This window comes from Macaca fascicularis, chromosome 3 (assembly GCF_037993035.2).
Source record: "Macaca fascicularis isolate 582-1 chromosome 3, T2T-MFA8v1.1".
NCBI lineage: Eukaryota > Metazoa > Chordata > Mammalia > Primates > Cercopithecidae > Macaca > Macaca fascicularis.
Genome location: NC_088377.1, coordinates 181,396,934 through 181,415,178, shown reverse-complemented (window position 1 = coordinate 181,415,178; position 18,245 = coordinate 181,396,934). Strand labels below are relative to the sequence as shown.

Genomic DNA, 18,245 nt, shown 5'->3' with positions numbered 1-18,245 from the left:
TGCTCAGTTTCTGGGGTGGCCTCAGGAAACTTACAGTCATGGGGGAAGATGAAGGAGGAGCCAGCCTTTCACATGGCCAGAGCAGGAGCAAGAGAGAGCAAGGGTGGAGGTGCCACACACTTCTAAACCAACAGATCTCGCAAGAGAACTCAGTCCTATTGCAAGGACAGTACCAAGATGTATGGTGCTAAACCATTCTTGAGAAGCAACCCCCATGATCCAGTCACCTCCCACCAGGCCCCACCTCCAATACTGGGGATTGCCATTCAAGATTTGGGTGGGGACGCTGATCCAAACCATATCAGGGACTCACTATTTTTTATATATATATATATAAAATATATATATGTGTATATGTAAAATATATGTATGTATATATGTGTGCATATATATACACACATATAAAATATGTTATATATATTATGCATGTTATATATAATATGTCATATATTATATATAATATATGTTATATATGTATGTTCATTTACTCCTCACAAGGACCCTATGAAATATTACTGTCTCCACTTTAAAGATGAGGGGATAGAGGCAGAAAGGGGTTAACTAACTTGCTGAGATCACACATTTAGAAAGGGCAGCACTGGCATCTGACCTAGTTGTTGAGAATGCAGAAACAATCTGAAAATGAGCTTTTGGAGTACAGACCCCTAGGAAGAGAGGGACGGCCTACATCACCAAATGCCATCCTTTCTGTTTTAAAGCAAGATATAGGAGAGCTATCAGACGTCTTAGATGTACGCCAGGAGGAAGGCGCCCCACTGCAAGAACCAGTATTATCTGAGTGGGCACCTCCTCCCAGCACTGGGTGTAAGTGGCTCAGTGCCATGGAGTTGTTGGGTAATAACGCTAGGACTGGCTTGATGACAGTGACTCACAGTAGAAAAATGTCCTTGCAACAGACCAAAGAACCCACTTTAATTTGCACAGCTTAGAATGGGCCACTGGTTGCCCTGCCAAAGGATCCCTGTACCAGCTGATTTTCATATCCACACACACACACACACACACAAAAGCACCTATTTAAATATTGCAAATAATAGTGCATTGCATTTTTATTGTGCTTTATAGTTTACAAAGCACATTACAATGCTACTTTATTATTGTGAGTATGCTCCCAATATGATTTCACTTGCCTTCTCTCTTCTCACCTTTTTCTCATCTGTAGTTTCTTTTTCCTTTTCCTCATCTGTAGTTTCTTTTTCCTTTTCCTCTCAGCATCCCTGCCAACTTTCCCCACACTCCAGCTTTCTTCCTTTCATTTCTTCCTGCTCTTCTCTCTCCCTGCGAGTTGTGGAGGTGGTACCTTTCCCAAAGTGATCCCTAATTGAGTTTAGTCAGATGTCAGTTAAAGGCAACTGAGGGGAATGAAACAATTCTCCAAGGAACAAAAGAGTTGTAACATGGAGCTCCGGTTGTAAATAGCAGTTGCTATTTAAATCGAGTAAGAAGGATGGATTATTGTGCTTTAAGAGGGGGATGAAATGAATCCTGTATTTAAAGAGAGCCCAGGGAAAAGGGTTGTCTGCGTCTCGCATCCCTGGCATCACTGTGTCTGCAAAACATCTTTCACAAAGTTTTCTTTGCAGTTAGAGAACAGCCTATGAGAGAAATGCTCAAAGAAATACATAAACATGAGTACAAGGAGTGTGCAAACAGGTGTTGCACTGAGAGCAGAACCCAGATGGCGGCCCTTTGTCCTGGTTTCTTTATATAACTCAGCAAGAAGTTGAGGTTTAGAAAAGGCAGGTTTGAGGAAGTGCCGTCTGTAGCCTCTTAACTGTGGACGTCGCTGATGAGAACAGATCAAACTTTAGATGCCTTCCTTAGAAATTTTGTTGTTTTGAAGTCAAACTTCAATCACAATGAACAAATATATTTGCATAAGAAGAGGAGGTGTATAGTACCCTGGCAGGAATTAAGACTAAAACGTGGGAGTAAAGCTGTAGATGCTTCTGTTGCTTTTCAACCAAGAGGCCACAGACACAGGCTGGGAGGCTGAGAGGGCAACCTGCCATTTGGCCAGCGCCACTTTGCGATTGTTATAAATACTTTATCATAGCTTGAGTACAGATGTGCCTTTTCAACGAAATACATCCTGAGTTATTTTGCAGAGGGTACTCGTTTCATAGGGTGACTGTAACAAACTAACACAAACTGTTACTAGGTGGCTTAAAACAACAGAAATGTCTTCTCTCACAGTTTTGGAGGAGGAGTTGGCAGGGTCACGTTCCCTCGGAGACTCCAGACAAATCCCCTCCTTGCCTTCTCCCGGCTTCTCATGGCTCCCAACAATGCCGAGCATCCCTTGGCTTACAGCTGCATTGCTGCAGTCTCTGCCTCTGTCGCTGTGTGGCCCCCGTTCTGTGTATATGCCTGTGTCTCCTCTTATAAGTACACCAGTCATATGGGATTAGGGCTCACCTTAATGACTTTATTATAATTTGATTACCTCTGAAAAGACCCAATTTCCAAAAAAGATCACATTCACAGGTACTAGGGATGAGGACTTAACATATCATTTGGTTGGGGGACACATAGTAATAGAATCTACACAGTTTTTAGTAGAAATGAAAATTAGGGCCAGGTGCGATGGCTCACGCCTGTAATCCTAGCACTTTGGGAAGCCGAGGTGGGTGGATCACCAGAGGTCAGGTGTTCGAGACCAGCCTGGCTAACATGGTGAAACCCCATCTCTACTAAAAATACAAAAATTAGCCGGGCATGGTGGCGCATGCCTGTAATCCCCACTACTCAGGAGGCTGAGGCAGGAGAATCACTTGAACCTGGGAGGTGGAGGTTGCAGTGAGCTGAGATCTCACCACTGCACTGCAGCTTAGGTGACAGAGCAAGACTCTGTCTCCAAAAAAAAAAAAAAGGAAAAAAAAAAAATTAGCAGTGACATGGTGACACCACCACCAAAATGGGAAAGAATAGAGTAGATTTCCAGTTCTGATTCTGTGTGCAGCAAACATTTCTGAAGTAGAACCTGAGTTAGCTCAAAAAGGCACCTCAGCTGTGGACTGGGCAGGAAATGGGTGTACAGTTAGTAAAACGCATTATTTTACTTTACTAACATAGTACCAGATATTTAAGGCTAACAAATTCACTTTTGCACAAAAGAGAAAAAGCCTACCAGATTTTTAGTCTTGATTTAGACTTTACCAAACATTTCTAAAGGATAGGAAAAGTCCATATGAAGCTTACCTTGCGTTGCCAGGCACACACCTGGCCTCACTATCTGCTGCAGGTCTGGTTAACTTGTCTCTTGAGGTGGTCAGTGAGGATTTTGAACCAATAGTGAATGGAGGGACATTAGTATGTCATGTTAGGAAGTGGCTGAAAAATTCAGGGAAGGTGCTTTCGTAAAGGTTTGTGACTCAAACACCTGAAAACTAGTACTGCTGAAACTTTAACCATCCTTATTTAGAACATTTCAGGGACCAAGTGAGCAGCCTTCTAGATCTTTGAAAAAAACGTGGATTTAAATGGAATTCCTCTGGGTTGAAACCAGAAGTACAGCTGATTTTGTTTTTATAGTTTGTGGGTGTTTGCCTTTTTCATCCCATCAAGTTTATTTAAAAGGTTGTCTTCTTGAGATCCTCCATTGGAAAGAAAATGCAGGGTTGAAAAATGGAACAATGTGGATGGCAGGTGAGAGAGGGTGCGTGAGGAAGGACCAAGTCAGGGCTCCTCCTCGATGCTGAGGGGCATGAAGAGGGATGGCCTGACCTTGCCCGCCTGCTGCCAGCCACTCCTGAGGTGGCTTTGGGGGCCTACTTAGGTTCTGCCTCAGACACACACAGAATCAGAACTGGAAACCTAGTTTATGTGTTACTAATAAGCCACTCCCAATTCTCTCTCTCTGTTTCTCTCTCTCTCTCTCTCAGAGACAGGGTCTACTCTGTCACCCAGGCTGAAGTGCAGTGGTGCAATCATAGCTCGCTACAACCTCTACCTCCCAGCTTCAAGCGATCCTTCCACCTCAGCCTCCTGAATAGCTGGGACTACGGGTGTGCACCACCACGCCTGGCTAATTTTTTTTTGTTTTTTGTAGAAACAGGATTTCACCATGTTGCCCAGATTGGTCTTGAACTTCTGAGCTCAAGCAATCCACCCACCTCAGCCTCCCAAAGTGTTGGAATTACAGGTGTGAGCCACTGCACCTGGCCCCTATTCTCTTTTATACCAAAGTGACTACAGTTGCCCCTTAGTAGATTGAGAGGTGCTTTCCTGTATGGCCTTTTTCAGAAGCGTTGTAACATCAACTCATGCAGAGCTTAATTTAAAATAGACACTATGCTTTTACTTGTTTCCATCTATGATATTAGACTAATTGAAATGAACTTATAGGTCCTTTAAGGCAAGATATAGAGAAAGCACAAAATGAAATGTCTTATCTCCGAAGAGACTTCTTTTGGCATGTGGTAGTTATTTAACCTGAGAAAATTATACTTTAGTAAAATGCTTTTGGTTTCCTTAAAACTGTTGTTAGGGTTTGAATTGTGTCTCCCCCCTCCCAAATTCATGCCTTAAATTCCTAACCTTCCGTATCTCAGAATGTGACTTTATTTGGAGGTAGGGACTTTATAGAAGGAATCAGGTTAAAGTGAGGTCATCAGAGTGGGCCCTAACCTGATGTCCTTATTAAAAGGGAAATTCGGACACAGATAACACACGGAGGGAAGGTGATGTGAAGAGACGCACAGAGAAGACAGTCATCAGCGAGCCAAGGAGGGAGGCCTAGAACAGGCCCTTCCCTTCCAGCCCTCGGAAGGAACCAGCCCTGCTGACACCATGGTCTTGGACTCCAGCTTCTTGAACTACAAGACAGCGTCTGCTGTTTAGGCTGCCCAGTAAGTGGTGCTTTGGTACCGCAACCCTGGCAGATTCATACGCTATGTTTAGAAAGTGGTGTTTTGTGTTTTTCTAAATAATTAAGGTTCTTAACCCAGCCAGGGACAGTGGCTCACACCTGTAATCCCAGCACCTTGAGAGTGTGAGGCAAGAGGATCGCCTGAGCCCAGGAGTTTGAGACCAGCCTGGACAACATAGGGAGACCCCGTCTCTATAAAAAAATAAATAAATAAATTAGCCAGGCATGATGGCGCACACCTGTAATCCCAGCTACTTGGGAGACTGAGGTGGGAGGATCTCTTGAGCCCAGAAAGTTGAGCCTACGGTGAGCTATGACTGCACCACTGCACTCCAGCCTGGGTGACAGTGAGACCCTGTCTCAAAACAAAACACAACAAAACAAAACAAAAAAACTTAGCCAATGCAACTCTTGTTTCAAAAAGGATTCTTTGAGTTGTTTTATTTTCTTTTCATTGATCCCATCAGTTTTCTGGAGAAAGAAACTGAAAAAGCATTTGTGTCTTATTGGTGTTTGCTTCAGCACTGGATTGGATTGGGAATTTTCAGATTACTTATGAGCTCTTGACACCATGTCCTGTAGATAAACAATTATGAGTTGCCTGTACTCACCTACTACAGGGCAAGGCTGGCTCACCCACAGCAGTTGATGGCTTCATTCGAAGCAGTATAGCAGAGTTACCAAAAGGAGTTATTTGGGGCCAAGTTAGCAGCTTGCAGAAAGAGAATTAAGTCTGAACATGTAACTCTGACAAATAATGAGTCAATAGGTAGATAGATGTGTGGAGAATTTGCAAATGTTAGGAAAGGGATGTTTTCTCAAAGAAACAGAGCTTATGGTAGCATTTGCAGATTCTAGGCAGATGACATAAAAGATTTTGAAAGTTCTTAAGAGAACCACATTTCTTGGAAGAGCAGGAGGCGTGACATGGTGCATTTGGTTCTCTTCCCAGGAGAGCACCCCTTCTTTCCCTGCTCCTGACCCTGTGGGAAAAGAGGGCTATTGGCTCATTCCCAGCCAGGCTCTGCCGCTCTTTCTCTGTTTTTATTCTCCTGGATCAATCCCTTAATTGTGTTTATCATCATTTCATCCTTGATGTTTCCCTGTGACTCATACTGTCCTCCTCATACTATTTGACAATGTCCCTGCCCCCAAGGATTACTTGATTTGCCATCTGCTCTCCTTTCTACAGCATTTCTCCTGGGAAACAGCTTTACTCACGGGCCTCCATTTCCACCCAGGTGTCGATGACAGCCCTCAGGTCCACATCTCCAGCCAGGACCTTGTGCCCATTCCCTAACCTGGCTTTTTTCTTGTTGCATATAGAACATTTCCTCTTTGTTGTTACTAATGCCTAAAATAAAATCTGCCCCAAACCGAGCTCTTCTGGCTGACCTGTGCTCTTACCGTCCGCAGCACCATTCTCTTAGGCCCTTTGGGGCATGAACCTTTGATTTAGCTCTTTTCCCCATTTGCTATTTCTCATTCTGTCCTACTGGTCTTTTGGCTGTGTTCCTCTGTCTTTGGCCTTACCCATGAACTAGTGCAGGGTCACCTTGCTCTCTCCCCCTTCCAATTAATCCCATGCAGGCTCAGCCCATCCTATTGATTTCCATTCTCTTTTCAAAGTGGGTGATCGTCATTCACAATTCAACCTAGCAACTAGGAACTGGGTGCTGATTAGCAAAGACCATTAGCTCCTGACACTTCAGTAAATTAAGCAATTTCTTGCCTCAGAGTTTCAGTATGAATAGCTGAACACTGGACATTTCAACGTAGATATCCCGTTAGTGCTCTTAATTCAACTTGTTGAAAATAGATTCCATTCTCCCCTCCCCCAACCCTTTAACTCCACTTCCCATCTTCCTTCTCACTCATGGAGCCCCACTCCTTCTGACCCCCAAATGTGTTCTAGTCCCCTCTCTCCTTTGCTCTCACATCTCATCTGTCAGCGTGTCTTACTTTTTTTCCTCTGCAGAGTCTTATATTTCTGCTGCTTCTTATTCTCTCAGGCAGTTCCTTTGTCCATGTCCTCCTTACCCCTCTGGACCAGCCTGCCCATTGGCTGAGAACCTGCCCAAGGTCCCTTAGCCCAGCTCTTCTTACTCAAGACCAGTTCTCTGCACTGACCCCCTATGCATCAGATAAGCAGCGGTTACCTCTTTAAATAGGTAAATGTATTTTATTTTAATCATTTCTTATGGTTATATTTCTCAAATGTCATAACCAGAAGATACAGAAATGAGAGATGACTTAGGGTCATTGTTGTTGATATCCACTATTTTACCAGGTGACATATAGTCAGCTGTGTCCTGTAGTTTCAATCTGTCTTCCTTCACTTACCAGCCCTCATCTTTGCTTTGGCTGGTGTGGGGTTCATCTCATTGTTTGGTGATTCTAGTCTGAGAACCTAAAGAATGAAGGAGTTTGGCTGGTGGCATGGATTTGGGAATCAGGCAGACCTCAGTTCAAATCCCAGTCCTGCTAGCAGTGGCAAAGTGACTTTGGACAAATTAAAGCTCCATTTACTCATCTCTAAAACAGGCAAACGCTGTATTTTTGTTGTATCGAGTAAACACCTGGAGTCTGACGTATAGACAGCAAAGGCAGTCAGGACAGTCACCTACCACTTGTTAGTGATGTGTTAGATGGCAGCCAGTGAGAGAGAAGGCGAAAGGAGAAATTAGGTGAGCGGCTGTCATGGTTGGGTTTCCCCCCAGCTCTCTGAGTATTTAGAAATTACTTCTAGAAGATAGAAGTTATCAGAAGATGACAATTCTGGATAACTAGGTAGTTGTGTACACAGTGCATGCTGGTGGTTATTTATTGCGTTAGCATTCGTTATTGTATTGCCACCATGCAAACACACCTCAGTTGTCTCCAAGCAAAGCCTGAGCTTCCTAGGACAGAGACCGCAGTGCTGGCCGCTCCCACCATGAGTGTCGCTCTGCTGGTGGACTGAAGTACACCCAGTTCTCAGGATTGAGAGCACCAGCCTTCTGCCCCGTCTTTCTAATTGCAGCTTCAGTCTTAGCTCTGCTGTCAAACCTTGCCTGACCACAACGCATAGTGACTCCTGCCTCTGAACTTCTAGTGTTTACTTTGGCAAGTTGTTTATGTTGCCTTAGAATTACCAGCTGTCCTTTTTAATTTGCATTGTACATGGCAATCCCCATGAGATTGTAAACTCCTTTAGGTCAGTGACGATGTCTTAGATGGCTTTGTGTTTCCTGTTGTGCTCAACCCTAGTCTTTTTTTATATAGAGGACCCGTAATACAGACTTGATGATTGATTTTATTTCAGATTTTTTTCTATTTCTTTCAAATGCCCAGTGCTGCAATCAGTAGTAATGTTATTGTCATTATTGACAAAAGAATTCTCTAGAGCTTGTGGTTGATCCTAAGCTGTGCTCTGGTGGAATATACTATATATTTAACATTACACAACTAGTGGATAAACAGACATTGATTGAAAATGGCATAAAAGCCCCAGGGACATTCAGTATACACTGTTTTGGAAATGTGTCATTTAGAATGGGCTAACCTGAAATTATCTTTGTACTCTTTGTGAAATTTAAACTTGATAAGCAGGATTATTAAAACTCTAGAATATTATTTAGTATGTCAATGAAGGAAACTTTCCGAGTACTTTTTGACCCCCTGAGGTATTAGATCACCATGTCATCCAGGGTTCTCAAGGGTTATACAGATGAACTCTTTTCTAGGTGTTTAAAAATGTCCATTTGGATGCATATTTCTAACATTCATATATTTTTGACGTATTCTATAATTTTATTATATCTTATGTGCATAATCTATATTAGGCAGATATGGCATTTCATTAAATATGGGAATTCTTCCTTTGAGTTCTTTATTATGAAAAGAAAAAAAAAGATCTGTAGCATCTATTAAGTACTCATTATTCAGCCAGAGCATGTGTCCAAAAGATTTTAGGAATTAAGGAAGTTAGTACCTGTTAAAATCAGGTGTTCATGATTCCATTCTCTTTAGTAATACAACTGGATTCTGAGCGGTAATCTGTTTTACATCTGCTAAACCCAAATTAAATATGATATACCGATAGAATTGGTGCCACTATTTTAGAGATCACCTCCCTGGGAATCAGAGCTTGAGCTTTGCTAGAATTCAGTGAAATTGAATTCAATTTTTTTGTTTTATTGTAGTTGAACCCTCACTCATCCTTGTAGTCTGATCTTCCAGTAGATAATTTATTTAGGGGTGGTGAAATGGAAAGGAAATGTACTCAGATGTGAAGCAACTTTTCAGTTCATCTAATTGTGAAATATAAAGTCATGAAGAAACTAAGTAAATAAGTGGGGAAAAATACACTAAATGAGCCAATCCCTTAACAAATATCATTTTTTAAAAAACTGTATGAGTTGGCCGAGTGCGGTGGCTCACGCCTGTAATCCCAGCACTTTGGGAGGCCAAGGCAGGTGGATCACCTGAGGTCAAGAGTTCCAGACAAGCCTGGCCAACAAGGTGAAACCCCATCTCTACTAAAAATACAAAAATTAGCTGGGCATGGTGGGGCACACCTATAATCCCAGCTACGCTGAAGGCTGAGGCAGGAGATTCACTTGAACTTGGGAGGCAGAGGTTGTGGTGAGCTGAGATTGTACCTTTGCACTCCAGCCTGGGTGACAAGAGTGAAACTCTGTCTCAAAATAAATAAATAAAATATAATTAAATTTTTTAAAAACTGTGTGAGTTAAGACTTCAAGAAATCATGAAGATTTTTAGGTATTCTTATTATTACATTATTTGTAGCCCTAGACAAATGAATTTCTCATTAAACCGCTAAGACAAAGAGAAACCAAAAGGTGCATAGAATTAACATAGGTTTGAAGCCGGGCATGGTGTTATGCTCCTATAGTCCTAGCTACTTGGGAAGCTGAGGCAGGAGAATCATGTGAGCCCAGGAGTTCGAGGCTGCAGTGAGCTATGTTTGCACCACTGCACTCCAACCTGGGCAACAGAGAGTGAGATCCTGTCCCTAAAAAAAAAAAAAAAAAAAAAAAGAATTAGATCTGGGTTTGAACTTCTGGGGTCAGGGTCTGATTTTTTTCACTTATCACAGAAGCTTAAACCCATCACATGACTTCCCAGTTTTAAAAGTAGGACCTTTGTGAGAATGAAAGTAGAGAGGGTGCTCTTAATAACTGAATTAGCCTAACAGGATAAGCATATGTCCAACTGGCAGTGGGATGTATGCTTACCCTGTCCATAAAACATCTGTCCTGGAGCCTGGTATGTACTTAATACTCAAGATTTTAAAACCTGGAGACTCATAAGTGTTTTAAGAATCCTGAGGAATAGCAGATAAAGTCAAGTGTAGCATTTTATAGACATAAATGGCATCTATAATCAAGGCTAGAAGGCAGATGTTTTAAAAATAGTATTTTGAAATGCAGACTTACTTATACAGGCTTTTTGTAAATGCAAAATGAGAATTTGAATAAAGTAACTAAAAGAAGGGTCAGAACCCTCATTGCCTTTAGCATATCAAAGTGCACTCTTAGTCTGGTAACCTGTATTTGTTTCGGGCATGAGAGACTTTGTCAGCTTTATGGTAATAAGGAAAAATGCCTTACAAATAATGGACTTTAATTCTTCTAACTATAGGATATATTTTAATGTCAGTTTTATAGGTGCTATTTTTCATTCGTCATATGCAATGAAGAATTTATATATAGTTGTGTAATAGAAGTTGTTTTTAAATTTTAATAAATTTGTTCTTCAATGCTTTTTACTTGTCACTTCTGTAACATCCACATGAACTCTTGTCTGTATAATTAACAAGCACGTAAGACCCCGTGCATATCTGAGTTTTGGTGTTTATGACTTCAGCCTGTTTATGAGACAGAGTAGTATGGTAATAGGCACGCTACTTGTTAAAAGCTTTAGTTCTAGGTTATGGTGACTCCCTGTCCTTTAGTGAATGAAAATGTGGCCATTTTGACAGATTTTATCTTGGGAGACCACTAAGGCTTTTGTGGAAAAGTCTGGGTCAGGTCACCCCTCTAGGAGCAGGTGTGGTTATGGCAGATTTATCCTACCGTAACCTCCTGGGTTCCTCTGGGCACGCTCCCCATGGGCTGAAAACCTGCCCTCCCAAGTACAGTAGCCTCCCTGGTCTCTCACCTAGGAGGAGTAAAGTTCGCCTTCTGTTTCAAGAGCCAACTAGGAAGTGCAGAGATGACTTAAAAAGTGATTGAGACTTTGCCATTGGATCAAACTGACAATGTGCATTAAGCCTCTGTTTTTCCTGAAAAGGGTATTGACAAATGAGGCGGGAAGTAGCCTTGACTAGTCCAGAGGTCAGTACAGAAAGAAATTAGAGGAGACATTTAGCTCTTGCTTTCAAGTGGAAAAAAAAATCAGGCCAGGCACGGTGGCTCAAACCTGTAATCCCAGCACTTTGGGAGGCCAAGACGGGTGGATCACGAGGTCAGGAGATCAAGACCATCCTGGCTAACACGGTGAAACCCCGTCTCTACTAAAAAATACAAAAAACTAGCCGGGCGAGGTGGCGGGCGCCTGTAGTCCCAGCTACTCGGGAGGCTGAGGCAGGAGAATGGCGTGAACCTGGGAGGCAGAGCTTGCAGTGAGCTGAGATCTGGCCACTGCACTCCAGCCTGGGCGACAGAGCGAGACTCCGTCTCAGAAAAAAAAAAAAAAAAAAAAAATCGAGTCCCCCTCTGTACCCTCACTTTATTGTCCCCCACTTTAAGATCTGAATAAACAGAGAAGTAAATGTTGTGGGCTCAACTCTCTGAGAGCTAAACTAATCGGGAAGGAAGGTTTGTTCCAGAGAAATGCTCTCAAGGAGAAATGTTTGGAAATAAGTGTGTTGCCATAAGAATATTTTAAGATTAAGCTACAAAACCACCAACAGTGTCTTATTCCTTATGAAGATATTTCAGGGATTTAAAAAAGTATTACTGTTAAAGACTTTCTTTAACCATATCTTATTTGAGCATTTTGCTGCCTGAAGCAAAGTGGCCTCTGCTACAGAACAAAGGTAACACGTCTGCACTGGCCGTTGGGTCCAGTCGTTGGAATAGTGGCTGTTGACCTCATAAAGGGGCAGCAGGGGCCACACCAGGCCAGGCCAGAGTCTGAGGCAGCTGGCCGTGGTGCAGGGTGTTTCCAGCCATGCAGGCCTCCTCTCTGATCCTGGGCATCTGTCACCAGAGGCAGCCAGTGATGATTTCCACAATTTTACGACCCTTGGCTGTCATCCCAATAACAAATAAGTCATAAGCCACTCTCTTCCCCTCTGTAAAATTCCACTTCCGCACCCTGGACAGCCTTTCCACCAAGATCTTCTTGAAACAGTGAAAACACCTTCTTTATGTATGAACAGCATATTTCTGCTGTTGCCTTCTCTGACCACCCCCTTCCAGGTACTTAAAGACTGAAAAATAAGCAGCAGGCTGGAGGCTGGACATGAAGGGATGAAGGAAATGGCTGTTTTGCTTTGTCTCTTCAGCGGCTAAGTTACTGAAAGCCAAGTTAATTGGTCATTTCTATGTTTTATACAACATCTAGAATAATATGGATATTCACTTGATACTGATAAATAGGGAATAGCCATATTCTGTGTTGTTCTTGAATAAGGGGGATGTTGAATTGAACAAAAAGAACAGTGGGAAGAAATGGGTGAAGTACGAATTCTGAATAAGCAAGCCAGAATAGTCTTGTCAGGCACGAGGATTCCTACAGATGTGCAGTCACAGTGTGTAGGTGGAGGTCGGAGTTCAGGGTTGAAGCAAGAAGGAAACACCCTTCAGCAGATCCATGGGCGCAGGGTGGAGGTGGGGCTCTGAGCAGGTGCTGGGTGTTAGCAGAACTGCCCCTAGGAAGTCGGAGCTGAAGTCAGATGGTGCATATGGTAAGTGCTGTAGGAACAGAGAGTTGGGAATGATCACTGGGTTAGAGTGGTCTGGAAAGAGAAGGAATCTAAGCTGGCTGGTCTTTGGATAAGTTGAGAAAAGCAGCAAAGGCATGCCAGATAGAGGAACAATGTAAGAGTGTGAAGGTAGAAAGTATAAGACATTCTAGAAACGGCGAATAGACCAGCTTCATTCAAGTTGAGCACCCAGGAAGATTGGTAGAGCTGGAGCTAACAAGATTGTTGGAATCAACATGTAAAGGTGTTGAGTTCTCAGCTTTATCTCCTTGACACTAGGGAGCCACTGGAAGTTTGGAGAGGGAAGTGGCATGCTCAGAGATGTTTTAGAAAGATTAATCTGGTGGCCAAATATAGGCAAATTAAAGGGAGACAGAGTGCTCAGGTAGATGAGATGTCTGGATTTGCTTTAGTCCTACTAGAAAGTGATAAATGCATTCACTATGGAAGTGGCAGCAACAGCAGAAATAAAGAATTGGATGCAAGAGGTGTTTTGAAGGAAGGAGAAATTAATAAGGCTTAGCACCTTTTTGTCTATGAACATAAAGAAGAACCATCATAGTTCGTAGTTTTGGAGCCAAGTGACTAGAAAAATATTTTATGAACAGTCATGGAGATGTTAGGATGGAGGGTGAGATTTTTAGGAAAAAATAAGGGGTTCAGCTTTGGAAGCGCATCTTTGACATTGTAGCAGGAGGTAGCAATATATCACTGTAACCTCTGAGGGAGAGCCCAGCCTGTGATAAACATGTGGGGGTCACCTACATAGAGGGTGACGGCTTAAACTGCTTGAATGGATGATATCTGCCGGAGAGAACAGAGTCAAAACGGTGGAAATGCCAACATTTGAAAGGAGGAAGAGGGCTGGGTGCGGTGGCTCACACCTGTAATCTCAGCACTTTGGGAGGCCGAGGCAAGCGGATCACTTGAGGTCAGGAGTTTGAGGCCAGCCTGGCCAATGTGAAACCTGTCTCTACTAAAAATATAAAAATTAGCTGGGCGTGGTAGTGCACACCTGTAGTCCCAGCTGCTCGGGAGGCAGAGGTTGCAGTGAGCCGAGATAGCACCACTGCACTCCAGTCTGGGCGACAGCAAGACTCTGTTCCAAAAAAATAATAGTAATGGAGAAAGAGGAACCACCTGAGCACACAATGTGCAATCAGACACGGGAGGGGGAGGTTACAGATTCACTGAAGTCCAGATAACAGCATCAAGAAGGAAGTTGTGGTCAGCAGTATCAGATGTTGCAGAGGTTAAGAAGAATGGGCTGAAACAAGGCCATTGGATTAGGCAATTAGGAAGTCATTTACCTTCAAGAACACGAGCCTATAGTGCATTAACGAGTGGGGGGGAGATGGATTAAGATGTGGGCATTGAAGAAAAGGGAGCATAAACCATTGATCACAGGTGAGAGGAGGGAAAGAATTAAGACGGGGGAATGCGGCTGTTACTCCTTTTGCCTTCCACATTGGGCTTTTGTGTGTGCACACGCATGAAGGCAGAAGAAAAAGATGAGGTGATTGATTCATTTGGCCAGCCGTATTAAGTTCCTACTGAGTACTTGGATCCAATTAAGTGCAGGGAGAAGTAGAAAGCTACGAGAGAAAGAACAGTGGTGGAAGCAAGTTCAAGAGAAAATGGGACAAATACGGATCATGAGAATCGGGAACTTTTTTAGTATTGGAAAAAAGCAACACCTCTTTCTTTCAGACTGGAGAGAAGGAATGAAGGATGGAGGATGATGTAGATTCAGGAATGTTCTGAAATGAAGAAGGAAATAAAGGAGGAAAGTAAGGCTGACCTCAGGCTTCTGGACAAAGTGGAAGTTGGGTCATTACTGAGAGAGAATGCGGGCTAGGGTGATGGTCGATGGAGTGGAAAGCATGTTAAATAACCACTCTAGGTAATGCCAGGGGCTCAGAGAGACAGGAACACTAGGTTAGCCAACCACCAGCAGGGCTTGCAGACGCTCCACTTCCTTGTGGCTTCTGTGAGAAATGTTTGTTGACTGTGGCTTAGAAGATGGGCAATGTTTGTTACTCTTTTAACTTTTAAGGAGTTATCCTTCTTCATCACCTTATTATTTTTGCTTAATACATTTTCTATGAATTTTTGTTTCAGTGTCACCATAATTTGTACAAGTGTTCCAGAATAATGGTCTTATAGGTTTCTAAGTTTATCTAAATTGTGGATGAGATGTTGGTATGAAATAATAGTACTTTTGGTCAGACATGATGGCTCACGTCTGTAACCCCAGCACTTTGGGAGGCTGAGGCAGGTGGATCACCTGAGGTCAGGAGTTTGAGACCAGCCTGGCCAACATGGTGAAACCCCATCCCTACTAAAAATTCAAAAATTGGTCGGGTGTGGTGGCACGAGCCTATAATCCCAGCCTTGGGAGTCTGAGGCAGGAGAATGACTTGAAACCTGGGAGGCGGAGGTGGCAGTGAGCCGAGATCGTGCCCTTGCACTGCAGCCTGGATGACAAGAGCGAGACTCAGTCTCAAAAAACAACAACATCAACAACAACAAAAAATAGTACTTTCTAGAGAAATGTATTGATATATGAATTTAGCAGGAAAAGTGAGTGAACTGTGCCACAAATTGTGCTACCCAGTCCCCACCAGTAAGGCTAATAAAATGTTTTACGCTGTTGAAATGAAAAATATCAGACCAACTGCTGATCCACTCAACCCTACCGAATTCATTTACGGTGACAAAGATGCCAGGTGGTAATTAGAATTAGGGTTCATCCAGGATCCAGAAGATCCTGAGTGGCCTGGTGTTGGGGCCTGTTTGGGAAGATGTTTCCTCAAACCAGTGAACCTGACAGGGTCTGTCCACAAGGCTGAGCTGATTATGTGGGCAACAAAGTATGTGACAGTTCGCATAGCCTCCTGAGTTTCAGTAGGAAGCAACCCAGGGAGAACTGAAGAAGAATCCATTTCTGTCACAAATAATGTTTATTTTAAAAAATGATGACTTATGTCCTGATATTGGAATTCTGTTTCTGAGTCTCAACTGTGTTGCTGGCACCTAATGGTGGCAGGTGGCACCCTGGAACCACTTGGTTCCATAAACTCAGTGACCAGAACGTGCTTCTGGGTGGAATAGATTGACTTTTTCAACCTTGTTTTCAAGTGGGAAGGAAACATTCTGTGTGGCCCAAACCAAGATGAGAACTGAAGGGGATCTGTTGAGTTTACTTATACCAAGCTGAATCCGATACTTACTTTTCGTTTTCCTTTCCTTGTAGGTATGGCCTCACATGTGCAAGTTTTCTCCCCTCACACCCTTCAATCAAGTGCCTTCTGTAGTGTGAAGAAACTGAAAATAGAGCCGAGTTCCAACTGGGACATGACTGGGTACGGCTCCCACAGCAAAGTGTATAGCCAGAGCAAGAACATTCCCCCGTCGCAGCCAGCCACCACAACCGTCAGCACCTCCTTGCCGGTCCCAAACCCAAGCCTACCTTACGAGCAGACCATCATCTTCCCAGGAAGCACCGGGCACATCGTGGTCACCTCAGCAAGCAGCACTTCTGTCACCGGGCAAGTCCTCGGCGGACCACACAACCTAATGCGTCGAAGCACTGTGAGCCTCCTTGATACCTACCAAAAATGTGGCCTCAAGCGTAAGAGTGAGGAGATCGAGAACACAAGCAGCGTGCAGATCATCGAGGAGCACCCACCCATGATTCAGAATAATGCCAGCGGGGCCACTGTCGCCACTGCCACCACGTCGACTGCCACCTCCAAAAACAGTGGCTCCAACAGCGAGGGCGACTATCAGCTGGTGCAGCATGAGGTGCTGTGCTCCATGACCAACACTTACGAGGTCTTAGAGTTCTTGGGCCGAGGGACATTTGGGCAAGTGGTCAAGTGCTGGAAACGGGGCACCAATGAGATTGTAGCCATCAAGATCCTGAAGAACCACCCGTCCTATGCCCGACAAGGTCAGATTGAAGTGAGCATCCTGGCCCGGTTGAGCACGGAGAGTGCCGATGACTATAACTTCGTCCGGGCCTACGAATGCTTTCAGCACAAGAACCACACGTGCTTGGTCTTCGAGATGTTGGAGCAGAACCTCTATGACTTTCTGAAGCAAAACAAGTTTAGCCCCTTGCCCCTCAAATACATTCGCCCAGTTCTCCAGCAGGTAGCCACAGCCCTGATGAAACTCAAAAGCCTAGGTCTTATCCATGCTGACCTCAAACCAGAAAACATCATGCTGGTGGATCCATCTAGACAACCATACAGAGTCAAGGTCATCGACTTTGGTTCAGCCAGCCACGTGTCCAAGGCTGTGTGCTCCACCTACTTGCAGTCTAGATATTACAGGTAAGACTGTCCACACGGAGACAGGAGTGGCACTCACAGAAAATGTGCAGCCTTAGTCACTGTGGTGAGATAAAATTATATGTCTACAGTTCTTACCTTCAAGTGATCTTAATGTACTTAGGAAATTAGGACATGTGCACATTGCGATGTCAATTAGAAGTCACATTAGAACGGAGCCAGGTAAGATCCGTGGCATAGGCATTCAGTTTTGGAAGGGCTCCCTGGGACCTGGGGTGCAGAGCAGAGGCGAAGCAGAGGAGTTCCGTCCTCCCAGATGGGTAGGATCCAGGCAGGTGGTGGAGAGAGAGGGACGTGCCATCCACAGTCCACAGTCACACTAGTAGGAATTTACAGGAGACAAGAAGGACACCCGCCTGGCCAGAACAGTTTGTGAGTGGTGGGAGATGTAAGTGAAAGGATGGGTTGGAACCAGGTCACTGGGGGTCTTAAATGTCAGATCAAGGAATTTCAACTGTGTCCTCAAACCCAGAACAAGTCCTGGAAACCTTGAACAACATAAGGTAATGGGGTGAAAAGGATGTTCTGAGAAGGTTCCTTGTCTATCCATGTGCAGAAGGGCTGGAGGAGGGGAGAGACTAGTCTGGGGCCAGCTGGCTGGCTCCGGTGGTGAGGTGACTCCAGGCTTGGGTCAGGATGATGGAGGAATGATAGTGTCTGTGGCAGGGAAGTGTGTTCAGTCATGGACTCACACATGCAGTCATTCAACAAGCTTTGATTTTACTTCTAACATGTGCCAGGCACAGTGCTAGGTATAGGGATGTAGACAGGGCCCTTGCCATCCTGGGGTATCTGGAAGCTTTTTAGGGACCCCTGTATGCAGTCAGGATTGGAACCGCTGCCGACACGGAGCTGAGATGGGAGTGCTGGCTTTGGAGTCAGGAAAGGCCAGAGTGAACCTGGTCCCTCCTCTCCTAATTGCCTGATTTCTCTCCATGCCTTCATTTCCTAACCCATGAAGTGGGAGAAATCCTCTCATCAGCCTCGTGGGCGGCTGGGGGGTAACACGGCTGTAACATGGCTTAGGTGCGTCACTCCGTGGCTGGCCATGGCAGGTGTG

General features: G+C 44.1%; 1 protein-coding gene across 7 annotated transcripts in view; it reads left to right on the top strand.

Annotated features, from left to right (window-relative positions):
* HIPK2 (homeodomain interacting protein kinase 2) overlaps nucleotides 1-18,245 on the top strand; it is a 220,471-nt gene that overhangs the window by 44,569 nt on the left and 157,657 nt on the right. For all 7 annotated transcript variants that reach the window (XM_045388257.2, XM_045388254.2, XM_074036126.1 and 4 more), the window contains one exon: nucleotides 16,084-17,167. In XM_045388257.2, coding sequence (XP_045244192.2) covers nucleotides 16,084-17,167 — 1,084 coding nt within the window. Of the gene's footprint in view, nucleotides 1-16,083; nucleotides 17,168-18,245 lie in introns of those variants that run through there.